Below are 17,987 nucleotides of genomic sequence, written 5' to 3'. Positions count from 1 at the left end.
GTAAGGGGCCCACCTTATCTGTCTAAACAACAAGTGCTATATACATTTCCACCATTGGAAAGTACAAACTTTTGCTATGGGGTGTACAATCATCTACTTACGCCCCTGCGTTAGTGTGTAACATGTGCGTGCCCATTCATGACGGCCTATACTATGTAAATTAGTCATGAGGCAACTTATAATAAAAAGTAGTACAAGAAAATAACGGGATGCGGTCATTTGGTCTACTGCATTTTGGTCGACAGTCATTAGGTCGAATCCATTAGGTCGACATGCTAAAAGGTCGACATGAATCTAGGTCGACATGGGAAAAGGTCGACATGATTCTAGTTCGAAAGGTTATTAGTTCGACAGGTCATTCACAAGGTCGACATGGAGTTTTTCACTGTTTTTTGAGCCAACATGTGCCGACAGGCGGTATTTCATGCCCTACCATCCACTACGGCGTGGTGGGAGAATAAAATAGTGTGCCGAGCGTAGCGAGGCACCGTGCCCGACGCATAGCGAGCGCAGCGAGCGATGCGAGGGGATGCAGTGCACTTTAAACTGTGTCCATGTCGACTGTGTTGACATTCAGGTAAAAAAACAGTGAAAAACCCCATGTCGACCTTGTGAATGTCGACATAGACAATGTCGAACTAATGACCTTGTCGAACTAATGACCTGTCGAACTAATGACCTGTCGAACTAATGACCTGTCGAACTAATGACCTGTCGAACTAATGACCTTTCGACCTAGAATCATGTCGACCTTTTCCCATGTCGACCTAGAATCATGTCGACCTTTTAGCATGTCGACCTAATGACTTTCTACCATAATGCAATAGACCAAATGATCCCAACCCGAAAATAACATACGTTATACTGAATTACAGATTTTTACAGTACAAATGTTTACCTACTACCAGTTATAGATTAGATGCAGCATCTTCTGAATTTACCACAAGCATACAACACTAAGCAACAAACATAGTGGTGATTGTAACCATTACCATCGTAATTCAGGTGCGACGCTCTCGTGATGAGAATGAACATGAAAAAGCCAAAGATGATATATCCCATGGCGAAGAAATCTAGTGAGAGAGAAAACACAATCGGCAAGTGTCAGACGACTCTGCTCCCCAAGAGATTCCGCAGCAGCTGAGGCGCTCCTAGCTGGAGCACTACAACACAGAGGATTATACTGCAGGGTGCTCAGAACTGGAATACTCACCCGCCTTCAGAAACCGGTGGCCAACAAAGCAAATGAAGAGACCGTAGAGCGCACAGAGCGTGAAGAACACTTTGGTCGAAACTCTGCCTAAAAAATAATAATAAAAAACCCCAAAAGTTTGTTTTTTTACTCATATTTCCCAATTCACAAGCAGGTCATTTACTAGCAGGTTTACTCCTTTGTGTGCTAACTTAAGTTAAAATGCATTTTGCAATTATATCGGCTTCCTCGCAGCGCTGACGATGGACGATTACATAGGGCGCAGGGAACTTTACCTGCAGAAGGAATGAAAACCAAAGCTGCAGTGGGGGAAATAAGTCAGGGACCGATTCACACCTGCTGACTAGGCACTGAATCCCTGACGTCAGCCGCCCGCCCCTGGCAAGGGTCCACCCATCATTTGTATCAATCAGGAAAGAAGGCGGTCACTCGGGGGTTTGCACGTGTAAATTCCGACCTGTGCGAAAAGGTCTGAATCACCCCTTTGTGTAAATGGGATGGGGGGGCAGATTCCTGAAACTCACAAATCTGCAGACTACATGGTTTATAACCTTCCTATTTGTCATCTAAAGTCATAATTTGCAGGCAGTCATGTGCAAGGGCTTCCGCAGTTAGAGCCTAATTCAGACTAAAATGGACAAACCCATGCTGCCCTGCAGGTGGGGCAGATGTAACAGGTGCAGAAAGAGTTTAATTTGGGCGAGTTATTTTGTTTCTGTGCAGGGTAAATGCCGACTGCTTTATTCTTACACTGCAATATAGACATCATTTTGAACACACCCCACCCAAATCTAACTCTCTCTGCACCTGTTACATCTGCCCCACCTGCAGTGCATTATGGCTTTGCTCATTACAGAATAGATCTGAATCAGGCCCTTTGTGTGATTAGAAGAGGTTGCAGACACGTGTAGTGTACAAGTAGTGCACAGGACGTATTCATACAACTATGTAGTGCTGCAGTGTGCCCAGAATTTCAGCTGAGACTACAGGTGTATAGGAGACTGATCAGTATGGAGTCAGTGTCCGTCCCCACCTCGCAGAGGACAGAGAGGAAGGGGAGACGCTGCTATGGGAAATAGGGGTCATACACCCAGCTGGTTGCATTCACGCTTCGTCCATGCCCTGACACATTCCCATAGGTTTCCCTACCGAGTGTAGCGCAGCTGTCCATGGCCGCCGTGAAGTTGCAGGCGTAGGTATGCACCGGAACATAAGCCGCTGATGTGTTCAGAAGAGGATCCCGGACAATGACATTATAAATGACCCCCTGTCCGGGAATGGAGGAGAAGGACATGGAGGTGTGGTCATTGGAGATCAGCGTGGTCAGCTGGGGGGAAAAGTAATGCAAAATAAAATATTTAAGGCTATTTTGTTAGAAACGCTTGGTACGCGGTGTTGCAGTCTTACGGATCACTGGTCCAGTCACATGCAGCCCTGTCCTCACTGACACATCACTCATCTCCTGATATACTCTGTGCTGCTGGGGACCCTGCTCCTCCCACTATATAACTCTCAGTCTGTGGCTTCCTACTGCCCCCATTCCCCTCCTCACATCATGTCACTGCCCCTGTCACATGCAGCCCTGTCCTCACTGACACATCCCTCATCTCCTGATATACTCTGTGCTGCTGGGGACACTGCTCCTCCCACTATGTAACTCTCAGTCTGTGGCTTCCTGCTGCCTCCATTCCCCTCCTCACATCATGTCACTGCCCCTGTCACATGCAGCCCTGTCCTTACTGACACATCCCTCATCTCCTGATATACTCTGTGCTGCTGGGGACCCTGCTCCTCCCACTATATAACTATCAGTCTGTGGCTTCCTGCTGCCTCCATTCCCCTCCTCACATCATGTCACTGCCCGTCACATGCAGCCCTGTCCTCACTGACACATCACTCATCTCCTGATATACGCTGTGCTGCTGGGGACCCTGCTCCTTCCACTATATAACTCAGTCTGCACATGCGGCCCTGAGCCCGTAACCAAGATGGGATGGGAACAGGACGTTATAGGCATCCTGCTACAGCTGTAATGTGCGAGGATCCATATCACCTTCACTCCATTAGCGAGGACTTGCGGGACCATGGCCATCTTCTGCAGGTGAGACATCAACACGGAGTCATTGAGATTGTTCTCAGGCAGGAAATACTGATAGACGTCGTACTGCAGGCGCCACCTAGAGTCCTGGCTGACCTGGACATCACAAGCCGCAGCACTGGACTGCCTGGGGAGGAGAGAGAATGGTGGTGTGTACGTGTGCAAAAGAATGGATTGCAGCTAGGCTGGTGCCTGGTGTGTAAGGTGGCATTACTACATAAGTCACCGTCCATGCCTGGCCAAGGACCATATATATACCCTTATGTCTGGTCATTTGCTTTTTACAGGCTGCATGTCACGTTATATGATGCACTGGACACCAGTGACATACACTGCCAGATAAACTTTTTCTACTTTTCATTTGCAAAGGTTCTTGGTGGCTTTTTTTATACCATTTCTGTTATTATCCCTTTGAGCACCAAGTGAATTTGTCAAAATAGGTGTTAAAATTGCCAAACATTCATCTTTATTCCTCATAATGACCTGTAATGTTACCTTATATAGGAAATATAATCATTTTTTACACAACAGTTTTTATTTGAATTTATATAACAGATGCGAGCGACGCTGGAATTTTTAGCAGAGATTTTGAACATCTCTCCCAGAGATGCTGGCACGCAAAGGGTTAAGCCCATGGGTCAGTTTTAGGCATACCTTGCATGGCCCAAATTGGCCGGGGCAAACTCAATGACCGTCTCATACAAGTTGTACTGGAGATACAAGTTCGGGTCAATGTCCAGATTAAACTCCAAGTTACAGGCCCCAGGGATCGGATCTGAGAACAGGGGACAGTTATGGTGAGAGTCAGGTTATTCGGCGTCGGGCGTGACAATGAACAACACGCGTAGTCTGTGTCACAGCTGTAGTATGACATGCGTGTACCTCTCTCCGTGTACGGGATGGTGACCGCCGACGCCAGCTGGGGAGCCGGGTATGCCGTTTCCAGGTACCAGGTGCAGTTTGTCTGCTGGGGCAGGAGGACCGTCAGGAGTCCGGCGTCGCTGCCCGTCTCGGAGCCATTTATAGTCCGCACCTAGGAGCCACAACACATATATAGACAGTATGTATTAGCCGGCAGGTTATACAGATCCCTCAGTCATACACGAGGGAGGAATGAGATGGTTATGGCATCCAAAGTCTAATAACCGCCTGCACCCCACAATACCCAGCATACGTTAGGGATGGCCATCGATGATTTGAAATAATCGATGGTTCATGGCCGATGTTGAATACTTTTGCCATCGATGGGGGAGTACCAGATGGTTTCCCTCCATCGATGGAAAAGTAAAACGATGTTTTGCTTTTTTTTTTATTTTTTCCCCAAAGTGCTGGGACACGGAGTATAGCTCCGCCCCCGACACCCACGAAGCCCCACCCCCGTGTTTTGATTGGCCCACAGGCCAATCAATCAAACACAAGGGATGACCATCGATATGTAAAAATATCGATGGTCATCCATTGCATAGTTAAGCACTATCGATGGCCAGTTGCCATCGATGGTAATGGCAACGATGGCCATCCCTAGCGTACGTTACCTCTCATCACAATGCATTTCCTTACACGCCAGCAGCGGCTACGAGCCAGTGTGATGCGTTGCCATCATGTGACCCGCACGGTAACCAGGAGGCTTATCATCCTAAGACTGCTCCTCAACCTCTATGGGGGGGATTCAAGTATTGTGCGCACCAGTGGCTACTAAATGGCGCAACTCAAACAATCAATGCTGACATTACTGTTATGTTGTGCAGTCGCTTTGAGGTGCTGGTTACTGATTTAGCCATCCGGTATCCATCCAGCCCAGCATGTGGGAAACACTCCATGGGTTGTTTCCTAAAGGTGCATACACACTGTGCAATTTTTTTGACCAACTTGGTTGAAAGACCTTTCCATTGAACCCAGTGTCCTGGACGAAGGATGTTAACGAAAGATATCGATGACAGACGGACGACGAATGATGATGATGCGCATACCCGCCAATTGTTCATCAAGATTTGACAAAAAAATTGTACAGTGTGTATGTACTTTTAAGTGATTACCTTTCCAAATAAAAGGTTAGGTGGGGGGGGGGGGGGGGGTGATTTACTAAGATGGGAATTATACTTCAAATGGGATGTTGCTATGGGCAACCAATCATATCCTGTTTATTATATCCTAGACCAGTGGTAGCCAACTCCAGTCCTTGAGAGCTACTGACAGTTCCCATTTTCCAGACAACCTAGCTGCTGCACAGGTGCACTCATTACTCACTGACACATTTTAAAAGACCCACAGGTGGAGCGAATTACTTCACTTGTGATTCTGTGAGGAGATCTGGAAAACATGCACTGTTTGTTACCCCAGCCCTAGAAAGTGCTAAATAAATAAGAGGAATTTGGTACCTACCGGTAATTCCGTTTCTCTGAATCCGCAGGGGACACTGGCGTTCACGCTGGGTAATAGAGGTGGATGGCTGGGAACTGGCACACTGTAACTTTAAACAGCTGGCTCCTCCCCTCTAGTACCCACAATCCCCAGTTAGGAAAATTGGAACGAGAGGAAGGACACCAGGCTTACCATTAAACTGTTCACAACATATATACAATACATATATACAGACCACAAGAACTGTACACACAAGAGAACATGACCAGCAGGCGACTAGAGTAGAGAGGGAGGCCAGTGTCCCCTGCGGATTCAGAGAAACGGAATTACCGGTAGGTACCAAATTCCTCTTTTCTCTATCATCCGGCAGGGGACACTGGCGTTCACGCTGGGGAGGTTCCAAAGATTCCCCCTTGGGCGGGAGAACTCGGAGGAGCCTGCAAGACCAACCGACCAAAATCCGCCGCTGAAGAGGCGAACGTGTCGAACCTATAAAACTTAATGAAGGTGTGAGAGGACGACCATGTAGCCGCTCTACATAGTTGAACTGAAGATGCGCCTCGACGCGCCGCCCACGAAGTACCCTCCGATCGGGTGGAATGAGCTGTGATGGAGGGAGGCGGAGCCCTACCCTCAGCCAAATAGGCCTGCCTAATAGTGAGCTTGATCCAGCGAGCTATGGTCTGCTTAGAGGCCGGCCAACCCCGTTTAAGGGCGTCGTACAAGACAAATAGGCCGTCTGATTTCCTCAAAGACGCTGTTCTGGACACATAAACTCGCAAGGCTCGGACCACATCAAGGGAGACCGATTGCGGGTCGGAGTCCGTAAAGGCAGGGATGACAATCGGTTGATTCACATGGAATGGAGTAACCACCTTAGGCAGAAAAGATGCTCTTGTACGAAGCTCCGCCCTGTCTGAATGAAAAACAAGAAAAAGGCGCCCGACAAGACAGGGCACCCAACTCTGAGACCCTCCTTGCCGAGGCCAGAGCCAATAGCGTAACTGTCTTCCATGTCAAGAATTTTAAGTCTACCTGTTCCAAGGGCTCAAAAGCATCGGACTGTAGAAAACGCAGAACTAAAGGCAGATCCCACGGTGGTGTAGGAGGGACAAAGGGAGGCTGGACTCTGGCCACCCCTTGTAAAAACGTCTTGATTTCTGCCAATGAGGCCAGCTTCTTCTGGAACAGGATGGACAACGAAGAAACTTGCACCTTCAGGGAGGCTAGACGAAGTCCTGAATCTAACCCCGACTGCAGAAATTGAAGTATCCTAGGCAGATGGAAACTCCAGAACGGGTAACCCCGAGCGGAACACCAAGTGGAATATGCACGCCATATCCGGTGATAATGCTTAGCAGACACCGGCTTACGGGCCGCCATCATCGTAGGAATTACCGACGCCGGTATCCCCTTTTTTCTTAAGATGTCTTCTTCAATAGCCACGCCGTTAAACGGAGAGGCTTCAGCGCTGGGTGCAGAAAAGGTCCCTGCAGAAGGAGATCCGGCCTGTCCGGGAGTGTCCAAGGCTGGTCTATGAGCAGTGACTGAATCTCGGCGAACCAAGTGCGTCTGGGCCAGAAGGGGGCAATCAACACGGCTCGGACCCCTTCCCTTCTTATCTTTTTGAGGATCCTTCCTAGAAGCGGAATCGGAGGAAACAGGTAGACGAAATTGAAGGGCCACCGAACCTCCAGAGCGTCCACTGCCCAAGCTCCCTCGTCCCTTGTTCGTGAGGCATAACGAGGAAGTTGATGGTTGTGCCTGGAGGCCATGAGGTCTATCTGAGGCAGACCCCATCTCCTGACTAGCTCCTGAAACACGTCGGGATGCAGAGACCACTCTCCCGGATGGAACTTCTGCCTGCTCAGAAAGTCGGCCTCCCAATTGTCGACTCCCGGAAGGTATACTGCCGACAGAATCACCTCGTGTCTCTCCGCCCAGTCTAGGATCCTTGCGGCCTCCTTCATGGCGCCCCTGCTCTTGGTGCCTCCTTGTCTGTTTAGGTACGCGACAGCCGTCGCGTTGTCTGACTGGACCTTGACCGTCTTGCCCTGAACAATGTCTGGAACAGCCAGTAGAGCATTGTGAATCGCTCTGAGCTCCAGGATGTTTATGGGCAGACTTGTCTCCCACTGATTCCAGAGGCCTTGCAGTCGACGATCCAGGATGACTGCGCCCCAGCCTGTGAGGCTTGCGTCTGTTGTCAGAACTACCCAGTCCCATATGGCGAACCGCCGGCCCTGAGTCAAATTCTGTCTGTGTAGCCACCACAGCAGTGAAGACCTTGCTCGACTGGATAGTTGTACCCTCCGATGTATGAACAGGTGAGAACCTGACCATTGACGAAGCAAGTCCAACTGAAGGGTTCGAGAGTGGAATCTCCCGAACTGAAGCGCCGGAAAGGCTGCCACCATCTTCCCTATCAGCCGAATGCAAAGTAGGATCTGAACTCTCTTGTGGAGTAGAATCTGACGCACCAACAACCGGATAGAAGCAATCTTGTCCTCTGGTAGGAATATTCTCTGTGCTCTGGTATCCAGCAACAGGCCCAGGAATTGTAGGCGTTGGGACGGCACTAACGATGACTTTGGATAGTTCATTATCCACCCATGCTGCGTCAGGAACAGAATTGTCTTGTGAGCATGCTCCTGCAGAAGAGACGGAGATGTTGCCTTTATCAGTAGGTCGTCCAGGTACGGCACAATATTGATGCCCTGAAGCCTCAGACAGGCTAGCAGGACTGACAATAGTTTCGTAAAAACTCGAGGGGCTGAGGACAGCCCGAACGGAAGGGCGCGGAACTGGAAATGTTCCAGACCAACAGCGAACCTGAGAAAAGATTGATGGTGCCTCCATATAGGGACGTGGAGGTACGCATCCTTTATGTCCAAGGAAAGTAAGAACTCCTGAGGCTCCAGAGAGGCTATGACAGAGTGTACTGACTCCATCTTGAAAGGATGGTACTGGACGTACAAATTGAGTGCCTTGAGGTTTAAGATGGGTCTCGCGGATCCATCTGGCTTGGAAACCGTGAATAGATTAGAGTAAAATCCTCTTTCCCTCTCCTCGAACGGTACCGGCATAATCACTCTGGATTTCAGGAGCTTCTCCATAGCCCCCTGCAACTGTATTCTCTTCTCCTGCTCGCGTGGCAGAGCAGTCGTGAAAAATCTTGAAGGTGGGGGACCCGCAAACTGAATCCTGTATCCGTCCGAAATGAGCAGACGGACCCAAGGATCCGACGTGGTGGCAAGCCACTGTTGTCGAAATTCCAAAAGACGGGCCCCAACCTGGGAATCCCCCAGCATGGCTGGAGGATAGTCACGCTGCAGGCTTCTCCTGGGGCTTGGGCAACTGGGCCCTGGCCGCAGGCTGGCCTCTTGTCTTTCCACGGGACCCACGAAAGGAAGAGGACGAACCTCTTCCCCTTCCGCGAAAGGACTGCTGCGGTCGAAAGGAATTGAACGAGGGCCCCGCGTACTGACGTCTCGCCGGAGGAGGGGCAGATGGCAGAAAAGCCGACTTACCTCCCGTGGCCTGGGAGATCCATTTGTCCAACTCAGGGCCGAACAGCATGTCCCCAGTAAAAGGCAAGGCTTCTACCGCCTTCTTCGACTCCATATCCGCTTGCCAGGACCACAACCACAAGGCTCTTCTGGCGGCGATAGAGTTGGCCGATACCCTGGTAGCAACCGTAGTGATATCCTTGGATGCGTCTGTAAGAAAATCTGCCGACTCGCGCATATGTTCCGCCAATACCTTCAGCTCCTGGCGAGGAACGCCCGCATCCAGACCCTGGACTAGCTGGTCAGCCCATTTAGAAATGGCCTTACTTACCCAGGCTGACACCACCGCTGGTCGCAACTGGGTTCCTGCTGCCACATATATGGCCTTCAGCGTGTTCTCCAGCTTCCTATCTGCAGGGTCCTTTAAGGACGTAGCCCCCGGAACCGGCAGGGTAGTCTTCTTGGACAACCTCGAAAAAGAGGCATCCACAGGAGGAGGAGTCACCCACTGCGCGAGCGCAGACGGTTGAAACGGGTATAAGGAAAGAAATTTCTTCGGAACCTGGAAACGTTTATCCGGGTTCTGCCATGGTGAATTAAGTTGTTCCTGTTTAGGAAAAGGAAAAACCACCAGCTGCTTAGGACGTACCTCAAAGAGCTCTAAATCCTGGGACACGGGTTCCGGCTCCTCCGGGAAGTTAAGGACCCGCTTAACAGCAACTATAAGCGCCTCCACCCCTGCCGGGGCTTGTTCTGGCTCAGCTGCAGGCTGGACCTGATCATCATCCTGGTCCGGATCCATGTCGTCTGCTAAGAACTCCTGTTCCTCCGCGGAATCATCCGAGTCCTGCAGAAGCAACGGCCGTTTTGGCCGCCTCTGCTGTAGAGACGGAACAGACATAGAAGACACAAATGAATCCATGGATCTAGTTAGAGAAGAGACCCAGGCTGGCTGAGCCACTCTAGATTCAGCCAGCTCAGAGAAAAGCTGAGACATGGCCCCCACTAATGTGGAAGCCCATGCAGGAGGAGCAACAGGGACCTCAGAAGGACCCTGTGATATACCCCTGCAAGTTTCACAAGTAGTAGCCTTTCCCTCAGCAGAGGACTGTGAAAACTTTACACCACAAACGATGCATATGAAGGCTTTCTGCGCAGCCTTAGTGGATGCCTTGCCAGTCATGTTTTCAAAGCACTTACACACACCTCACACACACAAAAGACAGGATGGGTGTAAGGACCCAGGGACTGTAGGTACCAGAGGGAAGACTAAGCCCCCCTTGATAGCAACCCAAACCTTCCCCCCTACACAAAGCTATAAAGCCACCAGAGGGGATATAAGGGTAACGTCCCACTGTCTTGTACACCTAAGCAGGAGAGAGGTGACAAGCAGAACAATGCCTCAGAATATAGCTAAACACAGCAATATTCCCACATTTGTAAAACTAAGCACTGCCAAGTCCCCCTCACCGCGGCATTACATTTAAAATGGCGCCCGCCGCGTGCGGTACCGTGTCTGAGCAGCCTCACACAGCGATATACCGCTATCTCCCCGCTACGCTGAGCCTCCCAGCCAGCAAGGTTTTAACCCCTCTGCACCTGCTGGGAGACGCGACAGCGGGTTAACACGCGGCGCGCTGTGTGAAGCACAAACAGCCCGCCCCGCTGAAAGGGTACTCACTGTTAGTGACTCTGTCCTGGGGCTCCCGGTGTCACAGGCAGGCAGAAAAGGTGTCTGACGGTCCCTTTGGTGGGGGACCGCAGGAACACAGGTAGGCTGGCAGGCGTCTTTTAGCAGAGACCCTGACAGTCAGTGCTGGTTGAACCAGCGCGCCAAGCTCCCTTACAGGGAACACAAAATCACTCAGAAACTGAGATAACTTCCCTAGCAGGGAATGCCAGAAAAAGAATGCCCAAAAGAGATGCAAATACAGGAGAGAACTCCTGCGTGGCCAGCTCCCGAGCACAATTTTTCTAACTGGGGATTGTGGGTACTAGAGGGGAGGAGCCAGCTGTTTAAAGTTACAGTGTGCCAGTTCCCAGCCATCCACCTCTATTACCCAGCGTGAACGCCAGTGTCCCCTGCCGAATGATAGAGAAAAGAACATTCTGATTGGTTGCCCGTTATAACATCCCATGTGAAGTAGAAGTCCAATCTTAGTAAATTTTCCCCTAAAACTTTTCTCCCCATCCCTTAATTACTACAGACACCACTTTGTCTGCCAGGTTGTTTAGATGTTGGCACCCCCACCCAGAAGCAGGCAGTCAGTCCCCATGGCGCAGGCCTTACCGCCGCTACTCAGCCAGCGGGCAAGTCAGTCCCCATGGCGCAGGCCTTACCGCCGCTACTCAGCCAGCGGGCAGTCAGTCCCCATGGCGCAGGCCTTACCGCCGCTACTCAGCCAGCGGGCAGTCAGTCCCCATGGCGCAGGCCTTACCGCCGCTACTCAGCCAGCGGGCAGTCAGTCCCCATGGCGCAGGCCGTACCGCCGCTACTCAGCCAGCGGGCAGTCAGTCCCCATGGCGCAGGCCGTACCGCCGCTACTCAGCCAGCGGGCAGTCAGTCCCCATGGCGCAGGCCGTACCGCCGCTACCCAGCCAGCGGGCAGTCAGTCCCCATCGAGCAGGCCTTGCCGCCGCTACTCAGCCAGCGGGCAGTCAGTCCCCATCGAGCAGGCCTTGCCGCCGCTACTCAGCCAGCGGGCAGTCAGTCCCCATCGAGCAGGCCTTGCCGCCGCTACTCAGCCAGCGGGCAGTCAGTCCCCATCGAGCAGGCCGTACCGCCACTACTCAGCCAGCGGGCAGTCAGTCCCCATCGAGGAGACCGTACCGCCGCTACTCAGCCAGCGGGCAGTCAGTCCCCATCGAGCAGGCCGTACCGCCGCTACTCAGCCAGCATGCAGTCAGTCCCCATCGAGCAGGCCTTGCCGCCGCTACTCAGCCAGCGGGCAGTCAGTCCCCATCGAGCAGGCCTTGCCGCCGCTACTCAGCCAGCGGGCAGTCAGTCCCCATCGAGCAGGCCTTGCCGCCGCTACTCAGCCAGCGGGCAGTCAGTCCCCATCGAGCAGGCCGTACCGCCGCTACTCAGCCAGCGGGCAGTCAGTCCCCATCGAGCAGGCCTTACCGCCGCTACTCAGCCAGCGGGCAGTCAGTCCCCATCGAGCAGGCCGTACCGCCGCTACTCAGCCAGCAGGCAGTCAGTCCCCATCGAGCAGGCCGTACCGCCGCTACTCAGCCAGCGGGCAGTCAGTCCCCATCGAGCAGGCCGTACCGCCGCTACTCAGCCAGCGGGCAGTCAGTCCCCATCGAGCAGGCCTTGCCGCCGCTACTCAGCCAGCGGGCAGTCAGTCCCCATCGAGCAGGCCTTGCCGCCGCTACTCAGCCAGCGGGCAGTCAGTCCCCATCGAGCAGGCCGTACCGCCACTACTCAGCCAGCGGGCAGTCAGTCCCCATCGAGCAGGCCTTACCGCCGCTACTCAGCCAGCGGGCAGTCAGTCCCCATCGAGGAGGCCGTACCGCCGCTACTCAGCCAGCGGGCAGTCAGTCCCCATCGAGCAGGCCTTACCGCCGCTACTCAGCCAGCGGGCAGTCAGTCCCCATCGCGCAGGCCTTACCGCCGCTACTCAGCCAGCGGGCAGTCAGTCCCCATCGCGCAGGCCTTACCGCCGCTACTCAGCCAGCGGGCAGTCAGTCCCTATCGCGCAGGCCGTACCGCCGCTACTCAGCCAGCGGGCAGTCAGTCCCCATCGCGCAGGCCGTACCGCCGCTACTCAGCCAGCGGGCAGTCAGTCCCCATCGCGCAGGCCGTACCGCCGCTACTCAGCCAGCGGGCAGTCAGTCCCCATGGCGCAGGCCATACCGCCGCTACCCAGCCAGCGGGCAGTCAGTCCCCATGGCGCAGGCCTTACCGCCGCTACTCAGCCAGTCAGTCCCCATGGCGCAGGCCTTACCGCCGCTACTCAGCCAGCGGGCAGTCAGTCCCCATCGAGCAGGCTGTAGTGCTGCCAATGGGCAGGCAGTGAGACCCTATCTGGCAGGCCATACAGTCGTCATCCACACAATGGGCAGGCTGTGCAGTAGTCACCCAGTAAACGGCAGACAGTCAGGCCCCATCCCGCAGGCCGTACCACCACCACCACCCAGATAACGGGCAGGCAGGCCGGATGTAAGGAAAGAAGACGAATATGAATGATGAAATATCAACCGTTAGTTTCAGATTATTTATAATGAATAAGAGATAATGGGGGAAATTTACTAAGATAGTGTCTGATTGGTTGCCCATGTGAAATAAAACTCCAATCTATTATATAAGAAGTAGATTCTGATTGGTTACCCATAGCAACATCCCATGTGAAACAGAAATTTCCCCCAATAAGTGATTGTTCTTCAGCCATTAACCAGGAGACAATGACTCCAAACATCAGGTAACGAATGTGACGTTATGACATCATTGGTGGAAATAACCGGGGTGTTTCCTAACTGAGCACAAAGAACAATGCATTATCTCTAACAAACCGCACATTATAGTACCTGGCTGCCATTTGTAGCTTTATTTTGCACAGAGATGTTGGCACTCAAAAGGTTAAAGGTCATTGTGATGGACAAACCAGAGTTTCTGACTAGATCGCAATGAAGCACAGATCCCTCTGTGTCTATGCCGACGGCGATGCGCAGTCCCGTGCGTCGCTGTAGCCCGCAGAGATAAACAGTGCTTGCAATGTCTACTCTGCTAGATCCCGGGGTTTTGCCCATAAACAATAGGCAACACCCCGCTCAGCAGGGACCGCTCAGCGCACATCGTAGGTGCATGGCTTGTGTGCAGAGCGATCTGTGCTTAGTACCTCGCCGCGTGTGTGTACGGGGCTTTAGGATGACCTATAAAACACTATTTACTTTTTAAATCTTTCTTTTCTGAATTTCTCAATTTGGAAACTTGTGGCCTTGGGGCGTGATGAAGAAATATGCTGATACAGTAGTGTGACACTATTCAAAACACAAGGTTTGTGGACCCCAGGTGAGGGTCAGCACTGGGGGATCAGAACACTTACTCATCCTTTTGGTGGAAATAAAAGGTTTCAAAGTTTCTTTTCTCTGCAACAGTTACAAAACGTCTCATCTGTTACATACGTATTTCCTCTTCTACAGCAAATATCTGATAGATCCAGCCACACGTGTCAATGCTGCAAGCGTACAACACTTTAACCTCATATATCCTGGAAACCGAGCAAGGCTTCCCATCCCCAGCATAAGGAGATTTATCTATAGGCAGCGAGACTTGTAAATCTGTTTTATGGCGATGGGTAGAGGGACACAGCAGCGACGGGCAGACGTGTCTGTAGATAGGATCCTGGTATAGGAGGCCAGCCTACATTGCGATACATGCTACCTCATTGGCTAAGGGCTGACAGCAGTGGCCAACCGTGATTAAGGCTGGCTACCGGTGACGGGGTTCCGTGCGCTAGGTGTATACCTTGGTGAAGGAGAGCGTCACATTCAGGTACTGGCTGTGGACTTGGAATAGGATGAGAGAGACGTTGCCGGGAATGTTCCGCAGAATGAATTCGGTGGGTGAGGCGCGATCCAATTTCACATCCACAAATCTCCCCATGGAGACTTCTAGAAGTCCTGCACAGACGGAGACAGAGATTAGATAAGACTTACAGCAGATTTAACACAGCATTAAATCACATTACTCAGATACGCTCAGAACACGCTCAATCACAAGTGAATTAGCAGATACTATTGATTATCAATGTAGACTGTATGAGCGACTGGGCCAAGCAAGACCAGACTGCTGTGCATGGTTCTTGTAGACATACAGTGGCCATCTATGTGCAAAACACTTAAATTACCTCCCCCCATAGAGGTGAGGAGCTGCGTTAGCCTTTTATTATAAAGGATATTTTATTACCCAACACAGATGAGATTGGGCTGAATTTGGATGTGATGCAAACAGGTCTCTACCCGCCCCCTGCCCTACGAAATCCCACCTTGCGAGTGATTTAGCAAGGCTAGCGAATAGAGGTGTACGGGAACATAACCATTCGCACCCGGCCAGCTAGAGGAAAATCATTCACGCCCACCATTTTTGCAGGACCCACCCCCACACGCCCACTACCTGTCAATCACGCTGCGATCGGCTTGCAATAACAAATTTGCCAATGCACAGTAGCCCAAGCATCAGCAATCAGACCTGGATGAACAGTGCTGAATTGGGCCCATCGTTTGGACAGATTACTTCTTGAAGCTGACATTGTATATTTTAGTTGGGGGAACACAATGCTGAAGCTATATCAGCACAGACGCACAAATTGCTCCGATACATGTTCAGACATTACCATCGGAACCGGTACCATTTGCTGGAAGCCGGACACAGGCACAACAAGACCTTCGGAGCTGGATTTATGGCCATTACTGGGTAACTGACTCCTGCAGACACTGGCTGAGTCCTGTCTTCATACCAGTTTGGGTTAAAACATTAGTCATATGAATGAGCTGCCTCTTACTGAGCACGTGTCCGATGCTTCCTGTCATCAATAATCCCCATTATCACGTGGGTGACCGAGGGTTACAGGAATGTTATCCCCCGGCAATACAGGGCCATACTGCGGCGTTACTCAGCCAGTGATTACATGTAGGGCCAGCAATCAGTAACGGAGATTCTATCTGATCTCTTCTGCCAACAACTTTGTCAAGAAGAACTGAAATGAGGTTGAAGGTGCGTACACACATACAGATTTTCTGTCTGATTTCTCTGGAAATGAATGGGAGCATATGACAATCAAAAATTTCCACCCAAATGCAGGAAAACAGACAAAAAAAATCTATGCTTTGATAAATTTGTTATATCAGAATGATTAAACAATTTGTCTGACTGATCACTGTCTGTTTTCAAGTGTTTGGGAACAATGTTTTGATTTTTTTTTTTTTTTTTTATAATATCTAGCCCGGAAAAAATATCTTGGTAAATGCCACAAGTGGAGATAAATCAGAGACAGAAAATCTGTGTTCTCTCTGCTTCATCGATTTACAGACCCCTTATTCGGGAAAGGAAACCCTGAATGGTTCATGTACGGCGGGGTAGTAAACCAAGAACCGCCACGGATTATTACCCGACATACCATGTTCTCCAACAGCAGAACACTAGGGCAACGCTGGGCACTATATTATTTAGGAACGGTTTTTAATATAAGGAAATAGGCATTGACACGCAGGATAGGTGATATCTGTGGCATACTGGTCACCAGTTTGCAGAGGCCCTTGGTGGGCTGTATGATGCGACTGGGGTCAGGAGGAAATAAGTGAGGATATGTATGGACTGTACAGTGGGGATGTGATTGAATAGGAGAGGTCTACGAAGGTTACGCGGGTGGCCTGGCATCAGATAGGCTGCATGAAGAGGTGAGTTTTCATGAAACACTTGAAGGATTAGAGCAGTGAATTACACATCCCAGCATGCCCTGCTACAGTTTTACCATTTGGACATGCTAAAACTGATGCAGGGCGTGCTGGGACGTGTAGTTCATCAACAACTGAAATGTCAAGATTATCCATCACTTGATTAGAGACTAGAAAAAGGGGGGGGGTATTTAATCCCAGGCACATTTTTCATCAAGTTTAAAAAAAAGGGGGGGGGGGCAAATTCAACGCACCCCTAAACCTTTTCCGGGCTTCCCAGCTTGTCTGTCGCTGACCGCGGTGCTGGAAGAGCACCACAAGATTTCCGCTGCTGGGAGGAGGGATTCCCCGATCTGCCTTCAGGTAATGGAGCTGGCGGGGTTTCTCTCCCTCCTCACACCAGAAAATGCAGGGTGTGAAAGGTGTATAATGTGCGTGGATGAGAGACATAGAGGTTGGGACATATTACGAGATAAGAGATGTATGTTGGTGTAGTTTGGTTTATGGCCTTGGGTGTAAGTAAAAGTATTTTATATTGAACACTGTAGAATACAGGTAACCAATAGGGGGGACTGACAGAGCGGACCCACAGATGATAAACGTCTAGCCAGGAAGATCAGCCTCGCAGCTGCATTCATGATGGATTACAGTGGTGAGAGACAGTATTGGGGAAGGCCAATAAGGAGACTATTGCAATAATCAATGCGGGAGGTAATGAGAGCAGGGATTAGGTTTGGGGTTAGCAGTGTCCTGTGTAAGGTATGGGCGTATCTTGAATAGGTTATTTTTAGATGTATGTAGCATGATTTTCAGACAGATTGAAGGACAAAAGGACAAAGGACAGGTCACAGTCAATGATGTCACCAATAATCATTAACTATATATATGTATTCCTGCACATATACTGTACAATTCTCCAGCACTGCAGCTTAGTGACAGACGAGTAACTACAACCCCCACAATGCCGCACTCTGGAGAGAGTCAGAGAGATGCAGTGCTGCAGACATACCCGGGTGGTGCGTTCCTAGGAAAATGACCCCACGGTACAATCCGTTCCAATGCACGGATTCTGGGCCAAGTTACCGTGGCACGATACGTGGTGGTGCCATACCGCAGAACAGATGCCAGTCTGGCTGGCAGAGGATGAACGCAGACATGCACAGACAGGGAGAACACTTGGACTAATCTGTGGCTCCTATAGATGTAGTCAGTACAATAAAGTGAACTTCTGCTGCTTGGAACCACGTGGGGATGACAGGAAACGTTACACACAAAGCTAAATAAACACACAGGCGTGACCGCCACAAAGAAACAAAGACACAACTGTTCTACTTCCCAAGAAGCGACGTGCAAAACAACAAGTAAAAACAGTTCCTGTCCCTGTACCACGGCGAGACCACACGCCAGC

General features: G+C 50.9%; 1 protein-coding gene across 1 annotated transcript in view; it reads right to left on the bottom strand.

Annotated features, from left to right (window-relative positions):
• The window catches only part of TM7SF3 (transmembrane 7 superfamily member 3), a 32,077-nt gene that overhangs the window by 4,385 nt on the left and 9,705 nt on the right, over window positions 1–17,987 (bottom strand). The window contains exons 2-8 of the mRNA XM_083181078.1: window positions 14,652–14,806; window positions 4,194–4,344; window positions 3,966–4,086; window positions 3,267–3,438; window positions 2,363–2,540; window positions 1,214–1,300; window positions 993–1,073 (exon numbers count right to left, since the gene is read on the bottom strand). Coding sequence (XP_083037204.1) covers window positions 993–1,073; window positions 1,214–1,300; window positions 2,363–2,540; window positions 3,267–3,438; window positions 3,966–4,086; window positions 4,194–4,344; window positions 14,652–14,806 — 945 coding nt within the window. The remainder of the gene's footprint in view (window positions 1–992; window positions 1,074–1,213; window positions 1,301–2,362; window positions 2,541–3,266; window positions 3,439–3,965; window positions 4,087–4,193; window positions 4,345–14,651; window positions 14,807–17,987) is intronic.

The sequence above is a fragment of the Crinia signifera genome, chromosome 4, assembly GCF_055691185.1.
Source record: "Crinia signifera chromosome 4, ASM5569118v1, whole genome shotgun sequence".
Classification (NCBI taxonomy): Eukaryota; Metazoa; Chordata; class Amphibia; order Anura; family Myobatrachidae; genus Crinia; species Crinia signifera.
The sequence above is the reverse complement of the archived record's forward strand: the minus strand, read 5'-3'. Positions and strand labels throughout refer to the sequence as shown.